Below are 20054 nucleotides of genomic sequence, written 5' to 3'. Positions count from 1 at the left end.
TTATAACTGTGTAATTTGTGGCGCATATATATAATTTTTGTATAAGCAAACATGTATATATCCATAAAATAATGCAGTTCCATATTGTTTATTGTATCAAGAAATGCCAAAACGAAGGGAAACCCCTTCTAAATTAACCAATGAGATGCTTGGTTACATCTGAGTCTAAAATCGTCTCATGGCAACATCCAACAAAAAATAATGTGTGTTGAGAGAAAACCAACACTGAACAGATTAGAGTTTGCAAGAATGCAATAAAACATGCTACTGTATTTGAAAACCTAATAGCATACAATAACTTAGTGTTGTATCTAATAATTATATGTAAACGAATTCACGATGTCGATTGAAAAGTCAAAAACAGGGTAAGTTCTGATCTTTTTAGGCTAGGCTAGTTGTTAGGCCCTACCTAGCTAGGCCTAGCCTACTAACTAGGCCCAGCTGGCGACGGAGCATAGCCGTCGTCAGGCACGCCTAGGCCTAGCTAAACCAGGCCTATCGCCTTCCCACTAGCTAGGGCCCTGCTAGAGTAGTAGGCCTAGGCTAGGCATATAGGTACTAGGCCTAGGCAGGGCTTTAGCCTCTCCCGGGTAGGCTAGCAGCTTAGGCCTAGGCTAGATCTCCTCTAGCTCTACTAGGCCTACCTGACATAGGCCTACTACTACTAGGCCTAAAAACAATATAGGGATACCTAGGCCTAGGTCATTATTAATTAAAATACTATTATTTTATTAATAATGGGTCCGCTGAGTTATTAAAATTATAAAATAATATTTAATAATAATAAAATAAAACTTTTGCTTTTATGTAGGCCTAGGCCTAAGAAGTTATTATATTAAGCTGCAAGCTGCCTACTATGCTGACTGAATGTCTGCTCAGCATTGATTATTATTTATTTGTGACTTGGTTTTCTGGTATGAATATTTACAAGACAGAAAGTAGTAAAAATCTATTGCTAAAAGACATACCATATATTCTCATATAATTTCCAGGAATATGTTAAAAGTCAACACGCACTCCCATTCTACCATTACACGTAGCAAGGTGTCCACCATGAGTCAGAGCAGATTAGGAGGTAAAGGTGGGGCACAGATAGCGAATGCATCCAGAGCCACAATGTCATCTAGCCGTCGCAGTAACACCGCATTAGAAAGTAACATAGATGGTAAAATGCCACCAAGCAAGTCTCATGTCGTTCAGGTAGATAGAATATATTTTAATTATTAAATTTAATAGAATATATTCTCTTTATTTCAGTATTTTCATTTTTTCAAGCAATGAAATCTCCATTATTTGCTTTTTATATTTGAGTGGGAACCAGTCAATTCAAGAGGATGCCACTTCAAGTGAATGCGAGTCCGAGCAGATTTCAGCGGAATTTACTTCGAGCGGATGCCAGTTCGAGCGGAAAAAGATTCACTTATGCGAACAACAGCCTGTGCGAGTTATGTACGAATGACTTTAAAATTTCCTATTTTGAGCTAACAATTTGCATTCGGCCAAGACTCAAACTTTGCATGGGATGGGAGCCAGGGGAAAGCCCCGGTGTGTTGGGGGGAGTGGAGAAGCATAGCCATATGTATAAATCGTATTTAATTGATTTTTTGGTTAACAATTTACAATTAAACATAGGCCTACCTATGTTCATAAAAATAATGATTTATCTTATCTTAGTCAATTGTAATTTTGTTATTCCTTCCACTCATTTAAGAAGGGGTTTTTAACTATTATAGACGAATGGTGAATAGTGGGGAAAATTGATATCAGACTGTACTGTTGAAGTCTTGTCATGCTACACCAATGATTTGTGCACCTTTTGACAATTACAATTAAAGTTGCTTGCTCGCATTTACAAATGAAAATCATTAAATACAATTACAACACTATATAATTCAATCACAAATATAATTTGTTTTTTAAATGCAAAACCCCTACTAGAGACACAAACCTTGAATTCAGAATGAAATGTGAAATTCAATAGTTTAAAAATAATATAAGTGCTTGTTAGCAGCCATCTGCTAGTCAGATTTGCCAAGACTGTAATTCAAACATAGAATAATTATCAAAAGTAACAAAAACATTTTAAAATTTTAGTGCACAGAGCATTTTTGCATTTAAAACAAACAAAAGTACAGTTTCACAAATACAACAATAAGGCAGCGATAAATTCGCCCTTGTTATAGTTCGCACCAAATGCATCCCCTCAAACTGGAATTCGCTTGAACTGGCATCCACTCGAACTGGCATTCTCTCCAATTGACTGGCTTTTGTTTGAACCCCTCAAGTCAGCATTGCTATTATGGCTACTCTCCTCCTGAAATATTTTTGAATAAATAAATACCTAAAATTTGCTTCTTTTTTTTGTTTACATTTTGTTAAACCCAGGGAGTGGAGATTTCCTACACGCAATGCTTGTACTGTCTATGTTTTTTGTTATTTTTTTTCTCGTTTTTATGTCATGTACAGTACAATATTTATGCTTATAACTGAATATATAAATAAATTACTATAATACCAGCCATTCAAATTTCAATTATACCAGTATATCCTATCATATTAAGACAATTCCTTTTATCAGCATTGAATTTGAAATGTAAACTTTGATGAAATAAAATGTTTGTGTTTCAGGTGTTTGATGAAGCTGGCAATGATGTCACCCCTCAGCCACTACTGATCATTGATCCAAATACTGTCAAGCACAACCAAAGTAAAATATTTGGAGCAGATTCAGGTGGTGGCACTGTAAGCACTTCTTATCGAGTCCATACACAAGTTCATTCTCTGTTGGGCTATATGTTTGTTTAGTTCTGAAACTTCAAGATACGATTTTCATTAGTGGTGAAAGGATTGGTAGGGACAGGGCCATGACATGAACGCTTTTTTCTGGAATGTGCTAGGTGTACACAACCCTTATCATCAAATGTGCAAGAACGTCTCTTCTTCCTACATTAAGGACCATAATAGCACATCCAATACCCATATACTTCTTCATGCTAGCTACTAGTCTCCCCGAAGGATCAAGAACACCAATTAACATGCATACATAATACCATTATTCAATCAAGAAACCAATCAGCAATTAAAATGCACAGTACATATATTCATTTTGAAGCTTCTTCTATGCAAACTATATAGTGATAGTATTATGTATGCATGTTAAATGGTGAGAAAATTATTTCCTCATTCCAATATTAAATTGAAAGGTAATAATTAATTTATATAAGTATACAAAATAAAACATTTAAATCTTGAATAATATTGTTCATGCATTTTTGAAAATCTTAGTAATCATGTATCCCCTTTAGCCTACTGATCTGATGTCACAGAACTCCATCTACCAAACTGGCACCACAAGTTTCGCAGCACCTTTCAGGAGGTCAATTTTTGGTACAAGTATGACCCAGTCAGGAAGGTCAACACCAGAGTCGTTTACCGATGTCATCATTGAGCCGACGGAAGGACCAGATATAGTGACCGGTCTTGCAGGTAGGGCATTTCTATTTGTAAATTTTCTTCATTATCTTCAGTTACCGTGTGTGACATTCCTATGGTTTTTCTAGTATTACAGGTTTATAGATGTTAATAACTGTAATATTAAAAATGAAATACAGCTGCATTGTTTTTTTTTTTTATTTGTATATTATGATAATGCAGTCATAATAATCTATATTATGCCCCACACAAAACTGTATGCTACTAGAAAACTTGGTATGAAATTGAGACTTTTAAAATTACACAGTAGTAGAACCCCCATTGTGTCCAGTGACTGGTATGAAAACAAAACCCTATTGACAAATGCCTGTTTGGAGACTTTGTCAATTATTGATCCAGATCCAAGTCTTGCCTTTGGGACACCCCTAGTAATACCCTTTTCACACTAGCAGAAGGGTTTTCAACTTTAACAAAAACAAGTTTTAACAACTTTGATTTCCCAAGATATTGTCTTCGTTTCACACACACAGTAATCCAAATATGCAAAATCTCGGGAGAAAAGCAGTAGGCCTAGATATCTATGGTAATCTTAGTGCATGGCAAGGCCTGTTTTTCTTCTCTGATATCGCAGCTGGGTCCACTGCAATATTTCAGAAAGTTTTACATAAATTTGCTTTCACACTACACAAACCTGGTGACAAGTTGTTACTATTTGCAAAATTTTGGCAGTGTGAAAAGGGTAGAAGGGGAAACTTTTTTTAAACGAGAATGGAATGATAATATATTTAGGATACTCAAGTCAAAAAATAATTATTCCTCTTTACTCAATTTGTTTCTTAGATGTTCAGACCAGAAGGGAAGAGGTAGCCGAAACATTGACAGAGGATGACCTTGACAAGATACATGAGATCACTCTTTCAGAATCTGAGATGTTTTGGTTACTTGACATGCCAGGTGTGTGCATATCAGCTGAGAGTGATGAAGCTGCAGAAGTTAAGAAAAGAAACGAAGACTATAAACAGGTATGATTTTATTGTTTTCATGCAGATTAAGGTTGAGAGTCCGAACCACACTGCTGTGCCAGCATTTAAGAGAAAATCGAAGCTTTTAAGCTGTATTTAAACTTTTTTTTTCCTATTAAGTGTTTTCTATAAAGGAAGTGTATGCTAAGTTTGCACGCCTTGTTCGCAAGCTTTGCTTTACCAGGATTAAAGTCACTTGTGTCATGGAATGAAAAATTCATTCAGTACTTTATTTTGGAACAAATTTCCATATAAAAAAATAAATAAACTTATACATTCAAACTACATCCCGGGGTAAGACCATTCAAATCCTAAGGCCGAAGCTATTCAAGTGGGTTACAATTTAAGTGTGTTACAAGTAATAATGATAATAATAATAAAACAGCACTTATAATGGGCCAATTATCTAGTGTTCTATTCCAGATCAGATGAAATATAAGTTAAAGAAAGTTATAGGAATTTTAATAATAGGATGTCTATTATGATCATACAGTAGTTGTAATTGTGTCCAGCAGTGTTCTCCCAATTGAAACATTTTTACTGTTAAATTTGTCCATTTAAAGCCAGCTAAGCATGTGTAACGTGAGGTATAGCCTCTTTTAAGTGGAGTTCAATAGCTTAAAAAAACAATACATATAGTCATAGCCTAGGCCTGGACTGGAATGATGTTCATTTAATGAAAGAAGGCCAGCCTAAGCTACCTAGGCCTCATAAGTGCTTTTTTAATCTACACACACAATTTGTACTTGTTGGTCGGTTGTTTTTACTGGTAAAATTGACGTCCAAAACGGCTTTGGGAGAACACTGGTCTAATTATTCCTGGCTTCACTTTATGCATTACTGTTGATCTTGTTATTAAACTTGATGATTTTGCTTTCTGGTTAGCTGTGTTCATCCAAAGAAGGCAATGATCGCTATATGAATCGAGGAATGCAATGTTTTAATGAAGCCCTCAAGACTAAAGACATACAGACCACCAAAATTGCAATGATTGTAAGTAAAGCCATTTGTTTCATATAGAGTCAACCAGATGTTATATTATGTATTTAAGTTTGTCCCAATGATATTGTAAATATATATTATAGGAATATGTTTTGTCACCATGTGACCACAGCAGATCCAGAGTTTCCCTTCCCAGTGTCATTCAAGTGACCATGACAGATTTAGAGTTAAAAAAATCTTTCCATTGTCATCTTAGTGGCCATAGCAGATCTATAATTTACCCGACCCAGTGTCGTCAGTTACCATGGTAGTTTAAAGTGTCACTTCCAGAGTTATCCAAGTGACCTGGCATATTCAAAGTTCTCCTCTCCCAGTTTTGTTGATCTGGATTAATTATACTCCAAAAAAACGGATACCCGCATCACATCAGAGTTTTATTAACCTGACCCCTTTTTGATAGTTTGCAAACCTGAAATTAACGAAGCCAACCTCCAGTATACTGTATTTAAATTAAATCTTGGAAATTTTTATCTGGGTGAAGTACCTGAATTTGAATTTATAGATCAGTTAATTTTTGTATAAAATGTTAAAATTTAAAAAAAATAAATAAATTTTAAAAATTATATAGTCTTATACAGTATTGTAATATATTCTGTTTTAATGGTTATGTTTTTTGTGAAGCTGGGTGGTCGAGGACTGCATACTTAATGTAATAGTGATTAGCAAAGAACTTAAATAGCAGAAGAATGAGCTGCTCCGCGTATTTGCATTAAAATCGATGGAAAATTCACCCTCCTGCGGTTGCAGTAAAATTTGAACATTTTACTAAGTGGAGAAAGTAAAGGAAACAAGCGAACAAGAGCAGCGCCTTTATTATTTTTATATAGCGCCGCCGCGCGGTTGCAGTAAAATTGCTCTCCGTGTACCCACAATGCCTTTTGAACGGATGTTCCACTATATTGCGAAGCTGCTCTATCTTCTGCTATTTATTTAGCTTTACTTTTGAAGTCCTGCCCGACCACCCAGTGGATTGTTTTGTGAACGTCTTGTTTTGGCAATAAAAGAATAAGAATATGAATAAGAAACCTACTGGAAGTGAAGTTTTACTGTTAAAACTGTTAAAACTGTTAGTACTGTTCTGTAATACGTCAACAATTTATTCTTAAATGGTGAAATATTTAGTCTTCTTGTAAATTGGAAATTAGATTTTTTTTTTTTAAAGTTTAATTTTAAATTTTCCAGGATGAAGAAAGCACAGCTTGTACATGGGATATGTACGATACATACCTAGAGCTAGATAATAAACAAGGTAAGATCAACTGTTTTTATTTCATTCAATTTGTCTTAAAACATTAATAGTACATTACACTCTAATAAAGCGTCACATTTAGAAACAATGAGACAGGAATTAACGGAAATATCAGGATCTGTGACGGAGATGCAGGATCTGTAAGAGAGGTACAGAATCCGTAACAGAGGTAATACAGCAGAGAGTATTGTGCATTTTAACTCATCATGAAAAGACATTTAGATATTCCAAAAACCAAACTGTCTGCTGAAACATTCCTGATGATGACATAATGTCGAAAAATATTAAATCCCAACACGATAGCGTGCATTTCAATACTTAGGATATGTATTATACTTTCTCTTTTAGCTATGGTTAAGAACTTTTATTTTTTAAATATATTTTTAAAAATTTAAATTGCACTAATTACCATCATTATACTAATGTAGTTAGATTATATAGCGCTTTATACCGAAACAGTCTCAAAGTGCTTGAGGTGTGGACTAGCTCTTTCAGTAACTTGCTTCCCCCCTAAGGGTCTCTTCATGTCTAAGCTACCCATTAAACCGGTACCAGCTACTCTTGTCTGTCCACAACAGGGGCTGTATGGACACAGGGGTAATCCCCTACTCGTCTTGAAAGATGTACTGGGTTCTTTTAAGTGCACACAAGCCAAAGTCTGTTTTTTTTTTTTCAATATATAGCCACTGATGAAACAGCTACTGCAAATAAGACATCAAGCACACATTCCCAACGTGCTGGCTCAAGTACTCCTCAGGCCGCAGACAAACAGCAGTCAGCCCCTGGCAGCATAACAGCAGAGGGAGGTACAGCAGCAATCCATTAATGTTTGATTTTGTAGCTCTGATAAAAACACAAATCTTTAAATTGTTTCTCGTTTACTTCCGGTCCTGACCTGGGACTAATGCTTACACTTATGACAGTGATAAATTCAGTATATTGCTTGCATATTAATCTTGATAAGATGCAGGGGTTTGAGGTAGAAAGAAAATATAATTCAAAAATTTATGTTTTATTATATTTATTTTATTAAATAGAGAGCCAAAAATATGAAAAAAATATAATAAAGAAGCAGAAAATTAATTGGTTGGCAAAAAAAAATTATAATTTTAAAAATCTGCATATTTTCAACATTTTAAAATTATATGCAAGCTTCATATGAAACACCTTAAATACAATATCAAACAAACACTGTCGTACTCAATTAGATTAAGTAATATGTGGCAAAGACAAGCCAAACCAGTCACTCGTCGCAAATCGTGTTTTAGAGAAAATGGCCAAAACATGCTGGGAATGATAAATTTTAGAAAATCTATTTTATTGCACTAAAATAACCTTATATATCTATACATCATGTTATGCTGTTATTTTCCCCATTTCCAATGATAAAACAACACTTTTTAAGGATTTGATGATAGTTTCTGCATGAGAAATGCCCAAAATCATAAACTTTGAAGGCTGATTTCTCATATTGTTCTTTAAACAGCTGTATGTTTAAATGCTTGTAACTTCATAAGGAAATGTCGGATTTCAATAATTTTTTACCATTTTATAGCTCTTATTTTACTCTTTAACACTGTATTAATAACTTCTATATAACTATGTATATTTATCATGGACTTTTCTTTTTTTTTATCCAATATTGTTTGTTACATGTCCTTTTCAATTGTTTCAATATTTGATTTTCAATTTCTAGTATCCAGAAAGAGTGTTCCATTGTGAAGCAGGTGTAACATCGATGGACTTCTCAGTAAATAATCCCAACCTACTAGCTGTGAGTTGTTTTGAAATACACTCTTTTATTATGGCTGAAGTGAGATGGGGCTATTGTAGTTGTGTTGGTCTGAAGTCAGAGGTTAAAGTTGGCATTGGCACTGATGATGTTGGGATGTTAATCCCCCATTTGTTTACTGGTTCCGATGGATCATCATTGAAGAACTAGAATAGTTTGAGGCATTGTTTGATAGGGGAACTTTTAAAAAGCATTAATGCCTATTGCTTTTGTCAATGTTGTAAATGATTACTTATCACAGGTTGGTCTTTACGATGGTACAGTTGCAATCTATAATGTGAGGAGTATGAAAGATGAACCAGCTCTCGACAGCTAGTAAGTTACTGTTAAAAAAATGAATGAAATAATTAAATATAGATTTTTAGAAGCATTAATTATTTCATGTTTGCATGAATCTATCTTCTATCACCTGGCATACCTGCATAAGTTGACAGTTGGCTAACTGTCAAGGAACTCAGCCGCGTTCTTTGTTATTGCTTACCTGATGCAACATCAAACCACTGACCGTAAGCAGAAGTCTGCACATCGTTGTTGGAAACATTCTGTCACATGTGTTGTCATGTTTCCTCTCAAGCCAAGCTTAGCAAATCACGCAGACTATTATGTAACTTTTACACTTGAATGGTTTTGTATGGATTCCTTTTCTCTACAGTGAGAGCAATGCAAAGCATTCAGCACCTGTTTGGGAGTTAAAGTGGATTGAGAAGGACCGCGGATCAGGGGAAGATAAAGGGGAGATGCTCATATCAATCTCTACAGATGGTCGAGTCAGCCAATGGCAGATCAGGAAGGGTTTTGAATGTGCAGATCTCATGAAACTAAAGCGGGTTGCAACAAAGGGCAAGCGGCAGAATAAGGATGGACGTGAGGTGAAGAGCGAGGCTCTAATTTCACGACACGCTTCTGGATTTTGTTTTGATTTCAGCCCAAAAGATGCTAATATGTGAGTTGTTACTATTTTTAGTCTCATAAGTTGATAATATTTATTTTGAGCCGGTAGTCATTCATGTATGTCTGATGCAATTGTGGACATTCTGAGTTCTGAGACTGACACTTTTAACCAAATTCTAATAGAGTATTTGTCAAGTTTTCAACAATTAATGCTGTCTAAATTTGTTTTTAGCTACTTGGCTGGTACAGAAGATGGACTCATCCACAAATGTTCATGCTCCTATAATGAGCAATACCTAGACAGTTATCATGGACATACGGTATGTATTCAAGGTGGCGTGGATATCCTTTCCACAGCACATTCTTAAAAGCTCCAAGCTTTATCTGAAATGGAATACCTTGCTATATTATTTTTACTTTTTTTTTTTTAATCATCTTATTGTAACTGGTAATTGTAAGTATATGGATATATTTCCGAAATAAAAAGAGAATGAATGAATGAATATAGACTCTGTTTTCTGGTAAAGTACTAGGTCATGTTGACATTTGTCCTACGTGTTGATGACCCAGGTTTAATACTGGAGAGAACGATTCTCAGTTCACTAAACCCCATCCCTTGGATATTGCTACTGAGGTCCCACAAACGACAGCTTAAAAATATACACAAACACATGCATTTGTAGGACAACTTGTGTGTATGCAAGACATGCGTATTGCTGGCCCTTCTGATTGGTCAGTTGTTAACACTCCGGAAAGGTCTATTGAGTACCTGTTTGAAATATAATGGAGAGGTTAAAAATCAACTGGCTACCCTACTACTACACAAGCATCTTGACTTTGTGTGATGGGCTCCTAACATCTCAAATCCTCAGTTCAGTAATGAACACTGTACGTCTGTTAAATTTATATAGTTAGTCTAATCAAATAATTTTGCTACTGTCTCAACAGGGCCCTGTATATCGTATTGAGTGGTCTCCATTCCTCCCTGACGTCTTCCTAAGCTGCAGTAATGATTGGAGTATACGTCTCTGGCAGCAGGACCATTTACAACCTGTGCTCAACTTCTTCTCATCTACGGTAGGTGGATCTCTATTTCTTCTCATCCATCCATCAGAGAACTATTCATAAATTTGTTGATACACTTTTGGACTGTTGATATTAAAATTGCTATTAACTTTTTTTACAGAAATCTGTTATGGATGTATGCTGGTCACCGACTTCTGCTTCTGTGTTCGGTTGTGTCAATGAAGGTGCTATTGAGATTTGGGATGTGGACCAAAATACGTAAGTCGAACATCTAATTTTGATTAACAGGCAGATTATGAACTCCTGGGTGGAGAGGGACAACCGTAGGTAAAGTGCCTTGCCTAAGGACACAAGCGAAATGCACAGCGAGGAATTGAACCTCCGACCGCAAGGTTGAGAAGCGGAACTGCAACCACCCACTGCACCAACCCGCACAAAACCTAGACAAAGTGGCAAGATATTAAAACATATTGCGCTATATAAATGTTGCATTATTATTATGATTTTATGAAAATAATACAGTGAAAATATCAAACTTAAAAAATGTTTTACCTAACAACTTGATTTTCTTCAAATGGCAGTGCTGTCCAGGTTTCAAAACATCAGGTGATATGTATTTTTTCTATGCTAATGCAAGTTACAGATCATTATATTTCATCTTTATTAATATTTACTTCATTTATAATATCAGATTGGATCCGTTAATAGTGTCAGTTCCTGCTCCGGGAGTGAAGTTGTCCTGCCTTACATTCGCTCACAACTCAGATGTAAGTAGGCCTGCACTTTTAAATCTGAATATCTCTATTGTAATTTACTTTGACTTACCTTCTAAACTATTACTTTTTGGACCTGAAAATTTAGAGATTTCTGTCTCCAATTAAAGGATTAGCTTTGTGTTAAGCGATTGAAGATTGTCAGTTGATATTCAGAAGTATTTTCCAGATTTTAATAGTTTTATATATTTAAAAAAATTTAATTATTTAAGGTTTGTATATTACAATTTAATTTATAATATTTTGATCATTTATTTATATTTTATTTACCAATATACAATATTCTATTTATTTTAATTTCACTGATCTCCTTCAATGTCTACAACATATCAAACAAGTTTTCCTCCAGCACCTGGCTTTAATTTTATAACTCAATTCTTAAGTCATCTTTTTTTCTGGGATGAGTTTCTAAAACCGAATGTTGTTATTGAATGCAAGGAGTAAGCTGACAGCACATCTGTAAATGATTTCAATCTTAATATTTTTATTTTTCATAAATTCTATAACTTTACATGTAACTCAAATAAGCATAGTAACTTGCAATCTGTAGTCATAGCAACAGTATCTTTAGATTAATTTTGAAAGAAGCAGTGATTTGCAAGCTTCTTTGATAGTTAACCTTCTAATGGATAAGTTGCTTGAAGAAAATCTCCGACTGACTTTACTGTACTTCCTTAGTAAATTCATTCAAATCCCAGTCACTAATTTTAACACTGCACATCATACTAATGAACATCTTGTTGGACTGACAATGCTTCTTTCCATCTATTACTCCTGAAAGGAAATAGATGTTGGTTAGATTTCTCAAATTATAATGGCATTCATCCAGCTTCTGAGAACAAGAATGTAGACTAGGATTTCCTTGCTTGATGAGATAACAATTAATTGAATTATATAGCAAATTGTGAAGTTATTTTGATGACTAGTTTCCAATAATGTCTTTATATTAATTGCTAAATACAGTATGTAGAAGTTTCCAGCATTACCATTTTCAAACCTTTAAATAAAGACATAAACATACTAACCGGGTATACTACTGGTTTTGATACCACAATGTTGCCTTTCTCCTGTAAATGTAAAAGACAAAGTTCCATGAAGTGTTCACACAGACTTAAAATACAAATTCAGTGCTCTGAAAGTTATCAAGAATTGTTAAAAATACCAAATTAGCAGTGATATGATTGAGATACCCTTCATATGGGGTGTTCACTTAGGAACATCTGCCAATATATTTGTTAATCCAAGTATTCACTAAGAGGTGATTCACAATTATCAACATTTTCGCAAGTGTACAAACTGTAGTCTCTTCCTCCCCGTCCCCCCCCCCCAGCTCTTCTCTGAAAGTAAAGTCACATGTCCATCATGCACCATTATTGCCACTTGTGTGTGTAGTGTTAATTTATTATCAACATGAATATCAAAATCACAGATAACATCAGCATCATCAATATGTACATTCATTTGTCTCATCCCGTATACAGTATAATGTAAAGGTTACTAGAAAGAAGCTCTTACCCCAACATGGTATTTTATAAAGTAATAAGTTAGCCAAAACGGAACGACGATCCTTGCCATGAACCGACGTGTGTACAGAAAATAATGAAGTGGTTTGTAGTTCTGTAGAATAGAAGGAAATTAAAAATATATAAACTAATTAATTATCAACTAATTAACAATACATTAATCATATAATATGCAAGGTGGTGGGAGGGGGAGGATGATAACAAATGGCATATCAGCCAATGATAGGCGAACATTCCTAACTATTTACCTTGGGCCTGTTTCTACTGACGTTAAGAACCACTGTTTTTAAGAACGGTTCTTTGTGAAATAGAAACGGGGCCCACAAAAAAGAACCGTTCTTTTTTGGTGTTCCAGAGAACAGTTCTTTGGAACAGAATCAATACGTGCCGGGAATGCCAAAGAACCGTTCTTCGAACAAAAGAACCGCTGTTTGTGGGGTAGTGTTTAGCTGCAACATAAATAGCAGCATAATTTCACCTAAGGTCAACTTAGCCAGAAAGCTAGGCCTATGAATAGTACTAGTAGAATTGTTGAAAAGAACATAATTGAGAATTAATTTTTATCAGACTTTGTAAAGTACTTCAGATATCAATAGTTTAGGCCTCCCACATTATTTTACCTTTGACTCTTTTTGAGTATAATATTAAGATCTTTATTAATGTTCCACCATGCCAGTGATACAGTAGGCCTATCACTGATATAGTAGTACGAACCAAATTATAATTTTATATTATGAGGAATCAGTAAAACAAATGTTAAACCTTTCTCCAGAACACAGTATCTCTTGTTAAAAGTACTGTAAGAAGAAAAGTTTAACCATTGTTTTATTTGAATACCAACATTAGTTGTATTCAGATGGGACAAATCATCATTGTTTGTTTGTACTGCACAAAAATGTTCTTGTTAAACCTTTTATTATAAAGGCCATTTTAAATTGCAAAATGAGTAACTGTTACGTCATGTATATGTAGTGTATCCGTTCGGTAACCGTTTCATGCGGAACCAAAAATGCAGTTGCAACGTGGTTCTTATCTTGCTAATCCGGTAATTAGCCAATGATAAGAGAACCGTTTCTTTCTCGATATTTAGTAGAAACCCTTGATTCTGAAATACTGTATTTTTTTAGGAGAATGATGAGGCAAGGCTATTTTATACCTTCTTTCACAAACTTTTTTTTTTTTTTTTAATTGTCAGAGGACAGAAAAAAAATTAAAATTAAATTTTGTCAAATAAAATAAAAACATTTTATTGGTGAATGTAAACAGTGAGTGTAGTGATGGGATGGTTAAATGCTTTTAATTAGGCAGCGGCGTGCGTATCAAGATAAGAAAAACTTTTCTGAACTTTACATCGAAATCATCCCTGATCAATACACAACTGACTCAGCAGCAGCAAACGACGAGTGTATGTTACAATTTTAATTAATTATGCATTTTTTACATATAGGCCCTATAGGCTAGCCCTTTATCTAGGCCTGGGATTAATACTAAAATAGGCTAGACTCTAACATTTATTAAATCAGGGAGTTGTTATAGTCACTATAACAACTCCCTGATTAAATAAGCCTTTGAAACCCATCAATAGGCCTATATATAAAGTATATTTTTTTTTTGGGGGGGGGGAGGTTTGGTCTTTGAGTGACCCCCTAACCACGTCCACTTTTTTCTCGTCGGGAACCTTTGTCCCCCTCCCCCTCGTTGGGTAAATCCTGGCGCCTCCCCTAATCCCTAGGACCAGCTAGCTTCTAGGCCTATGCTATGGGTGCTAGACCTAGGCCTTGCCTTTTTAGTGGCCTGCCATTTCTGAATCTGATCTCGACTTGAACCATAGTTAAATGATTAATGATTTGGACCAAATCAATTTTAGTATAAAAACAATATATAGGCCTAGGCCTAATGAAACGTACAAATCGTGCATTCAGGGGAGCAAATAACTTTCGAAATGGTGAATTTATAGCCTCAAAAAACTTGTTAGGCTTCTCGAACTGTTGCCGTGGAAGAGGTTCCCAGGCTTCAAGCTTCTGGTCCTTCAGATAGCGTCGTCTTCTTGATCTTTCCTCTTGTACCCATTTGTTTAGAACGTAATCACCCTTAGCCCAACTAGGAATTTCTGGATTAGCACCTGCAGGTGGACGATAGTCCAATCTAGCCTTTGAATATTCTGGAGAAGTCATCTTTAGTTGTAACTTCTGCAAATTTGAAAGTAAAGAGGCCTAGAGAACGATATCCACCATTTTTCGCTGCCTCACACACAGCCTCCTGCCAATATTTGCATTGAAAAGGGCCTTGAAAGCAACATATCGATCTCTGGCGGCGCGGCGGTGGTGTTGTCCAGCTATCAAACTTGAGACTTTTCCGTTGACCGCCAGTGGCGCGTCACGCTCGGGTGTTGACGGGGGAGGGGCGCCAGGGCCCCCAGGCAAGGGGGCCCGACATTTTATTTAACAAAGAGCTCGGCTCGGACTTAAAATATTTAGATACAGTAAATATTTTTTTCCTGATGTCTCCTTCATAATTACCAGGAAACAGTGCTGTTCCCTGATAATTACAGTATTTTATCATATAATTTTACTATTCAAGATCAAATCACTGCCAGCTGCCACGCGCGCGGCTCATGTCAATGGGGTAAGTTCGACTGTGAACGGCAGAAATATGCATTCTCATGAAGAAAAAAAATGTGGATTCCTAACAGATTTTCAGTTGTAATACCCTAAATTAGTAGCCAAACAGCATTTCCGGGTATCTGGGGAATTGTCGGTTGATCCCCGAACACCCCACCAGAGGGAGAGGGGTTTATAGAACAAAAGTCTCACGCCTGCAAATTTGTCAAACTTGGCATGTATGAGGGCCCATGAAACCTGTCTCTTATACACATCTAGATGTGTATAAGAGACAGATATTTATGGCATTTCAAATGTTATTTTTATCATTTGTGTTTTTTTTTTCCATGTTTTTTTTAAATTTTGTCTTAGTAGGTCTATATGTTACTTTTATATTTTATCGGATTGGAAACAAATAAATGAAAATGAAATTATAAACAGACTGCAGTGCGCCATCATTCAGTTTCTTTTTTATTGACTTGCCATATGACGTCACGGTTGTCCTCTCAACGAGAATCGGTCTCGGGGGAGACAGTTAAGATTGTACTTACCAATAAGGAGAAAGAAGATGGCGCTGCGTGTCGCCGAAGTGGAAGAGGCGGATGGTAAAAGTAAACAATTCGCCATGTAGCCTGCATAAATCCGTCAAATATTCTAGGATTGTACAAGTGCGTTGTGTAAGTACCCTAATTATAATATCGTTTTTGACGTCTTTTCGAATTCTAGGCCTTGTTTATTTTGAGATGAGAAACAAAGATTGTATTGTTTGATGAGATAAAGAAGTCCTGATGCCCAGTGCTACTCTCTTGCTTGAAGCATGGAGATACACTTTATTGCTCCAAGTCGGAAATTCAGTTATGCTTGAGAATACCCATGCTTGAAGCTTGAAGAGATGGAAGGCCGCAGCTTGCCCTTATCTTATTATAAAATTCTGTGAGGTTGTTTTAACTATTTGTTTGGTCAGTTCTCACCGGAACTGGTATCACTCACTGACACTGACACGAAAGGGCATTAGAGGGTCCCCCTTCCCGACGAATGACGTCCGGTTCGGCCGTACACTTGTTCGGCCGTAATATATTTGTATGGAACGCCAAATAGGCACAGAGCTGTGCGTATGCTATGTGTGTGTGGTTAACAATAATCTCCCTATTGTAATCTATTGCTACTGTATCCATGATTTCTTGTGGGAAAACAGTGGATTTTATTAATCCAAACGGTACAGTATTATTTGAAATAAAAAGAAACAACACATTTTCATTAGTAATCGTTATTTTTATTATAAGGTTCCCGTGTACCACCAGTAGAAGTAAAAACAAACAACACATTTTCATAAGTAATCGTTATTTTTATTATAAGGTTCCCGTGTACAACCAGAAGTAAAAACAAACAACACATTTTCATAAGTAATCGTTATTTTTATTATTAGGTTCCCGTGTACCACCAGTAGAAGTAAAAACAAACAACACATTTTCATTAGTAATCGTTATTTTTATTATAAGGTTCCCGTGTACCACCAGTAGAAGTAAAAACAAATAACACATTTTCATTAGGTAATCGTTATTTTTATTATTAGGTTCCTGTGTACCACCAGTAGAAGTAAAAACAAACGACACATTTTCATTAGTAATCGTTATTTTTATTATTAGGTTCCCGTGTACCACCAGTAGAAGTAAAAACAAACAACACATTTTCATTAGTAATCGTTATTTTTATTATAAGGTTCCCGTGTACCACCAGTAGAAGTAAAAACAAACAACACATTTTCATTAGTAATCGTTATTTTTATCATTAGGTTCCCGTGTACCACCAGTAGAAGTAAAAACAAACAACACATTTTTATTAGTAATCGTTATTTTTATTATAAGGTTCCCCTGCACCACCACCTAACCCGCGGTCAACATTGCACTGTACAGTACAGTGACATCCAATTCACGCTTTGATTATACACCACACGGCGTTCCATACAATAACCCTTATTTGGGCAATGAATATCATATGGCCGAACTAGTGTACGGCCGAACCGGTCCTACACCTTCCCGACTACTTGATTTGCAGGCGCGAATCCAGTAAGGGGGGGGGGGGTGCCCCGTCTTGCCACTAAATTTTAAAATTTCAGTGCATAGGCCTATCAACGTTGTATTGAAATAATTGCTACACCTATTTTGAAAATTCTGGATCTGCCCCAGATTTAAAAGGTATCTTGAGAATGGAAATGGATTGTTCCGACATGCCCTAGGTAGGGATACTGAAAATTCAGAGGCGGATCCACAGGAAAACCTGGGTAGGGGGTCATGCGATGATTTTTGTTTAAAAAATGCTTTACCATAGGCATAGGTCTACATGGAATTTAGATCTGGAGTGTCATCCCAGCTAACAATATTAATAATGTTACAGTTTTGTGTTATAAACATTATTTCGTAGAACCATAAGTAGGTCTATGTACTTTTATAATCGAATTTCACAGCGTCCTAATGTTTGAACGTACCTACAACATTGTATGAAAGTTATTTTGTGACATAATGTAATGTAATGTAATGTAGCTCTTATAACTTTCTTTTCTTTCCCTCCTTTTTTTCTCTTTTTTTTAAATTTTTGGGTGGGCGTGTGTGTGGGAATGAGAATTTAAGGCTGCGGTTCAACTCCACCAATCAACAACTTGAGTATGTGTAAAATTGTCAAAACAAATGTTTGCTATGTTTTTATTTTTTAATTACAGATTAAAGGCAATATGTGAGAGGCTAAGTATTCATCACAATGCAATTTCACAGTGTTCATGGTAAAAATATTGAACTCTCCCAAGATGCAACTTGCGCTGTACGAACCTCAAGCTTCAATTATGGCATTTTGTTTGGCAAAGAGCCAACCAAACCGTCAGTAGATCGGTTGAACGCATTTTGTTTCGCCGATAGCAACGGAGTAGTATCACATGGTATTGTGCGTAACACTGTAGTACTCTATATATGGTCATGATGTGCCTATATATTGTTGTGATATGATGTCATCATGACCATATTTAGGCATGTCACATGTTTTTGTCAAATAAAATTTGAACAGGACTTTAATTTTTTGCTCCAGACTCTGAAGCTGCTCCCATAGAGATCTTTGTTCGAGGTCCGGAGGCTATGGAAGCATTTTTAGTTGCATCCAGGAAAGGAACAAAGCCAGTGTATAGGACCTGTCTCTTATACACATCTAGACAGGACAAGTCGATTTACTGTTTGTAGAACAGGACAAGTCGATTTACTGTTCTACTTTTACTGTTACAATGTATGGACAAGAGAATAACATGACAAGCAAAGCTTTTACTCAGTGGGTCCCTTTTAAATAATAAAAAAAACCAAATTAAACAATTTCTTAGAGATACAGGTATATATATTAGGTAGTTTTCGCCGCACAACGTTAACCTTAATTTTAACATTAGTACCCAACATGCAACGTGATAACTCCGCCCCTTTTGTAAACAAATCGAAATACACATGAGCAAACCCGTAACTAAAGTCCGTCGAACATGTAAAAACCTGAAATTAACGTACTCCGCAACGCAAGATGAATAAATTATGATGTCATACGTTAAGGTTAACATCATGCAGCGAAAACTCCCTAATTTAAATAGGTTTAGTAACATTGCGTGTTGATACCATTTTACTAAAAATTGACACTGTTTGACCCTGCCTTAAGCTCTGCCACACTGTGAAAGTTTTTTGACAAAAAAACGGTTGTATTCCCATAGAGTATCACAGTTGTGTCGTCACAGCACCAGGTGGCGCCCTCTGGCGTTGGTTACTGTTCATTACGTCTGAATGACTTCATAATCCTAATGGTGTAGAATAGGCTTTCTGGAATAGGCATTTTAAAACCCAATAATTTACCATCAAAATGTACTAAAAACACAAAAAGCTCACATGATGGCTAATATAATGTCATGCAGACTCCAAAAAGACTAAGAGAAGCCATGATTCAATACTGTATTTCGTTCTTTATTCAAACATCATCAGGAATGAAACATTATTTTGTCCATATGGACCATATACTAGAATTGAAGTAACTTAACTAACCAATCAAAAGCAAGAAACCGGTAAAATTGACTAATCAAGGCAAACAAGGTGTGACATATTATTAATGAATTAACAACTTACCTAAAACATAATCAATTTTGATAAAGTGTGAACAAACGGTTAATATGAATAAATAAACTACATGTTAATGGCTAGTTGAACAATGCAAGGTCTTTAGATGCTTTTAATCCGGTATTTAAACATGGTTTATAGCGCCTAATAGCCAGGGCTTCTGTCAATAATATTATTAGATATTAAAGAATGGTAATTAGAACCCTGAACATCATCATATTCACCAAATTAATAGGTAAATTAATCACATTATGGCTACGTTCAGACTTTGAGATAAGCCGGCCGGGTTTGAGTTAAGCCCGGCTCAATGTTAAGCCCAGCTTAACTTTGCCGGGCGTTCAGACTAGCAGGATTAGCCAGGTGCGAGAATGTGCATAATAATGAATCGTAACCAAACGTGTTTCAAAACATTGCTCGCGAAACATACGCTAGCTCATAGCGTACGTAATTGAATGCTGATTGGTCATTTTGTTACCCGAAGTCAATGCAAGATCCCCCTTATAAAAGTTAAACACGATGGCACGCCAGGCCTTGAGATAAGCCACCTAGTTCAGACTGGCAGGTGGATAAGCCCGGTGAGTTGAGCCGGGTTTATCCACCTAGTCTGAACTAGGCCT

The 20054-nt window shown here is 35.9% G+C and overlaps 2 protein-coding genes across 2 annotated transcripts; one reads left to right on the top strand and one right to left on the bottom strand.

The window, feature by feature from the left end:
* The first annotated feature begins 132 nt into the window (after positions 1-132).
* LOC117115428 (WD repeat-containing protein 78-like) lies at positions 133-11295 on the top strand. The gene is made up of 15 exons (XM_033259216.1): positions 133-365; positions 993-1200; positions 2629-2742; positions 3306-3486; positions 4273-4454; positions 5340-5447; positions 6639-6705; positions 7389-7519; positions 8402-8479; positions 8739-8812; positions 9150-9440; positions 9621-9708; positions 10337-10465; positions 10575-10672; positions 11106-11295. The coding sequence occupies exons 1-15, from the start codon at positions 340-342 to the stop codon at positions 11293-11295; spliced, it is 1965 nt and encodes a 654-aa protein (XP_033115107.1). The 5' UTR covers positions 133-339.
* Positions 11296-11525: 230 nt separating this feature from the next.
* On the bottom strand, positions 11526-14997 carry LOC117115413 (NADH dehydrogenase [ubiquinone] 1 beta subcomplex subunit 6-like). Its single transcript, XM_033259190.1, has 4 exons — positions 14618-14997; positions 12703-12804; positions 12213-12254; positions 11526-11961 (listed from the first exon to the last, which is right to left on the bottom strand). The coding sequence occupies exons 1-4, from the start codon at positions 14882-14884 to the stop codon at positions 11956-11958; spliced, it is 417 nt and encodes a 138-aa protein (XP_033115081.1). The 5' UTR covers positions 14885-14997; the 3' UTR covers positions 11526-11955.
* Positions 14998-20054: the final 5057 nt, after the last annotated feature.

Source organism: Anneissia japonica, unplaced genomic scaffold (assembly GCF_011630105.1).
Source record: "Anneissia japonica isolate Jap-2015-1 unplaced genomic scaffold, ASM1163010v1 scaffold287704_len1198815_cov201, whole genome shotgun sequence".
Classification (NCBI taxonomy): domain Eukaryota; kingdom Metazoa; phylum Echinodermata; class Crinoidea; order Comatulida; family Comatulidae; genus Anneissia; species Anneissia japonica.
This window is presented reverse-complemented; position numbering and strand designations above follow the sequence as displayed.

What these genes read in the sequence shown, in the direction of transcription:
- LOC117115428 (XM_033259216.1), top strand. Translation starts at nt 340, where the DNA reads ATGTCGATTGAAAAGTCAAAAACAGG. An exon ending in ATAATCCCAACCTACTAGCT is followed by an intron (nt 8,480 to 8,738) that starts GTGAGTTGTTTT and finishes TACTTATCACAG; the next exon opens with GTTGGTCTTTACGATGGTAC. An exon ending in ACAGTTATCATGGACATACG is followed by an intron (nt 9,709 to 10,336) that starts GTATGTATTCAA and finishes CTGTCTCAACAG; the next exon opens with GGCCCTGTATATCGTATTGA.
- LOC117115413 (XM_033259190.1), bottom strand. Translation starts at nt 14,884, where the DNA reads ATGACTTCTCCAGAATATTCAAAGGCTAGATTGGACTATCGTCCACCT. An exon ending in CTCCCCTGAATGCACGATTT is followed by an intron (nt 12,805 to 14,617) that starts GTACGTTTCATT and finishes TCTATTCTACAG; the next exon opens with AACTACAAACCACTTCATTA. An exon ending in TTATAAAATACCATGTTGGG is followed by an intron (nt 12,255 to 12,702) that starts GTAAGAGCTTCT and finishes TTACATTTACAG; the next exon opens with GAGAAAGGCAACATTGTGGT.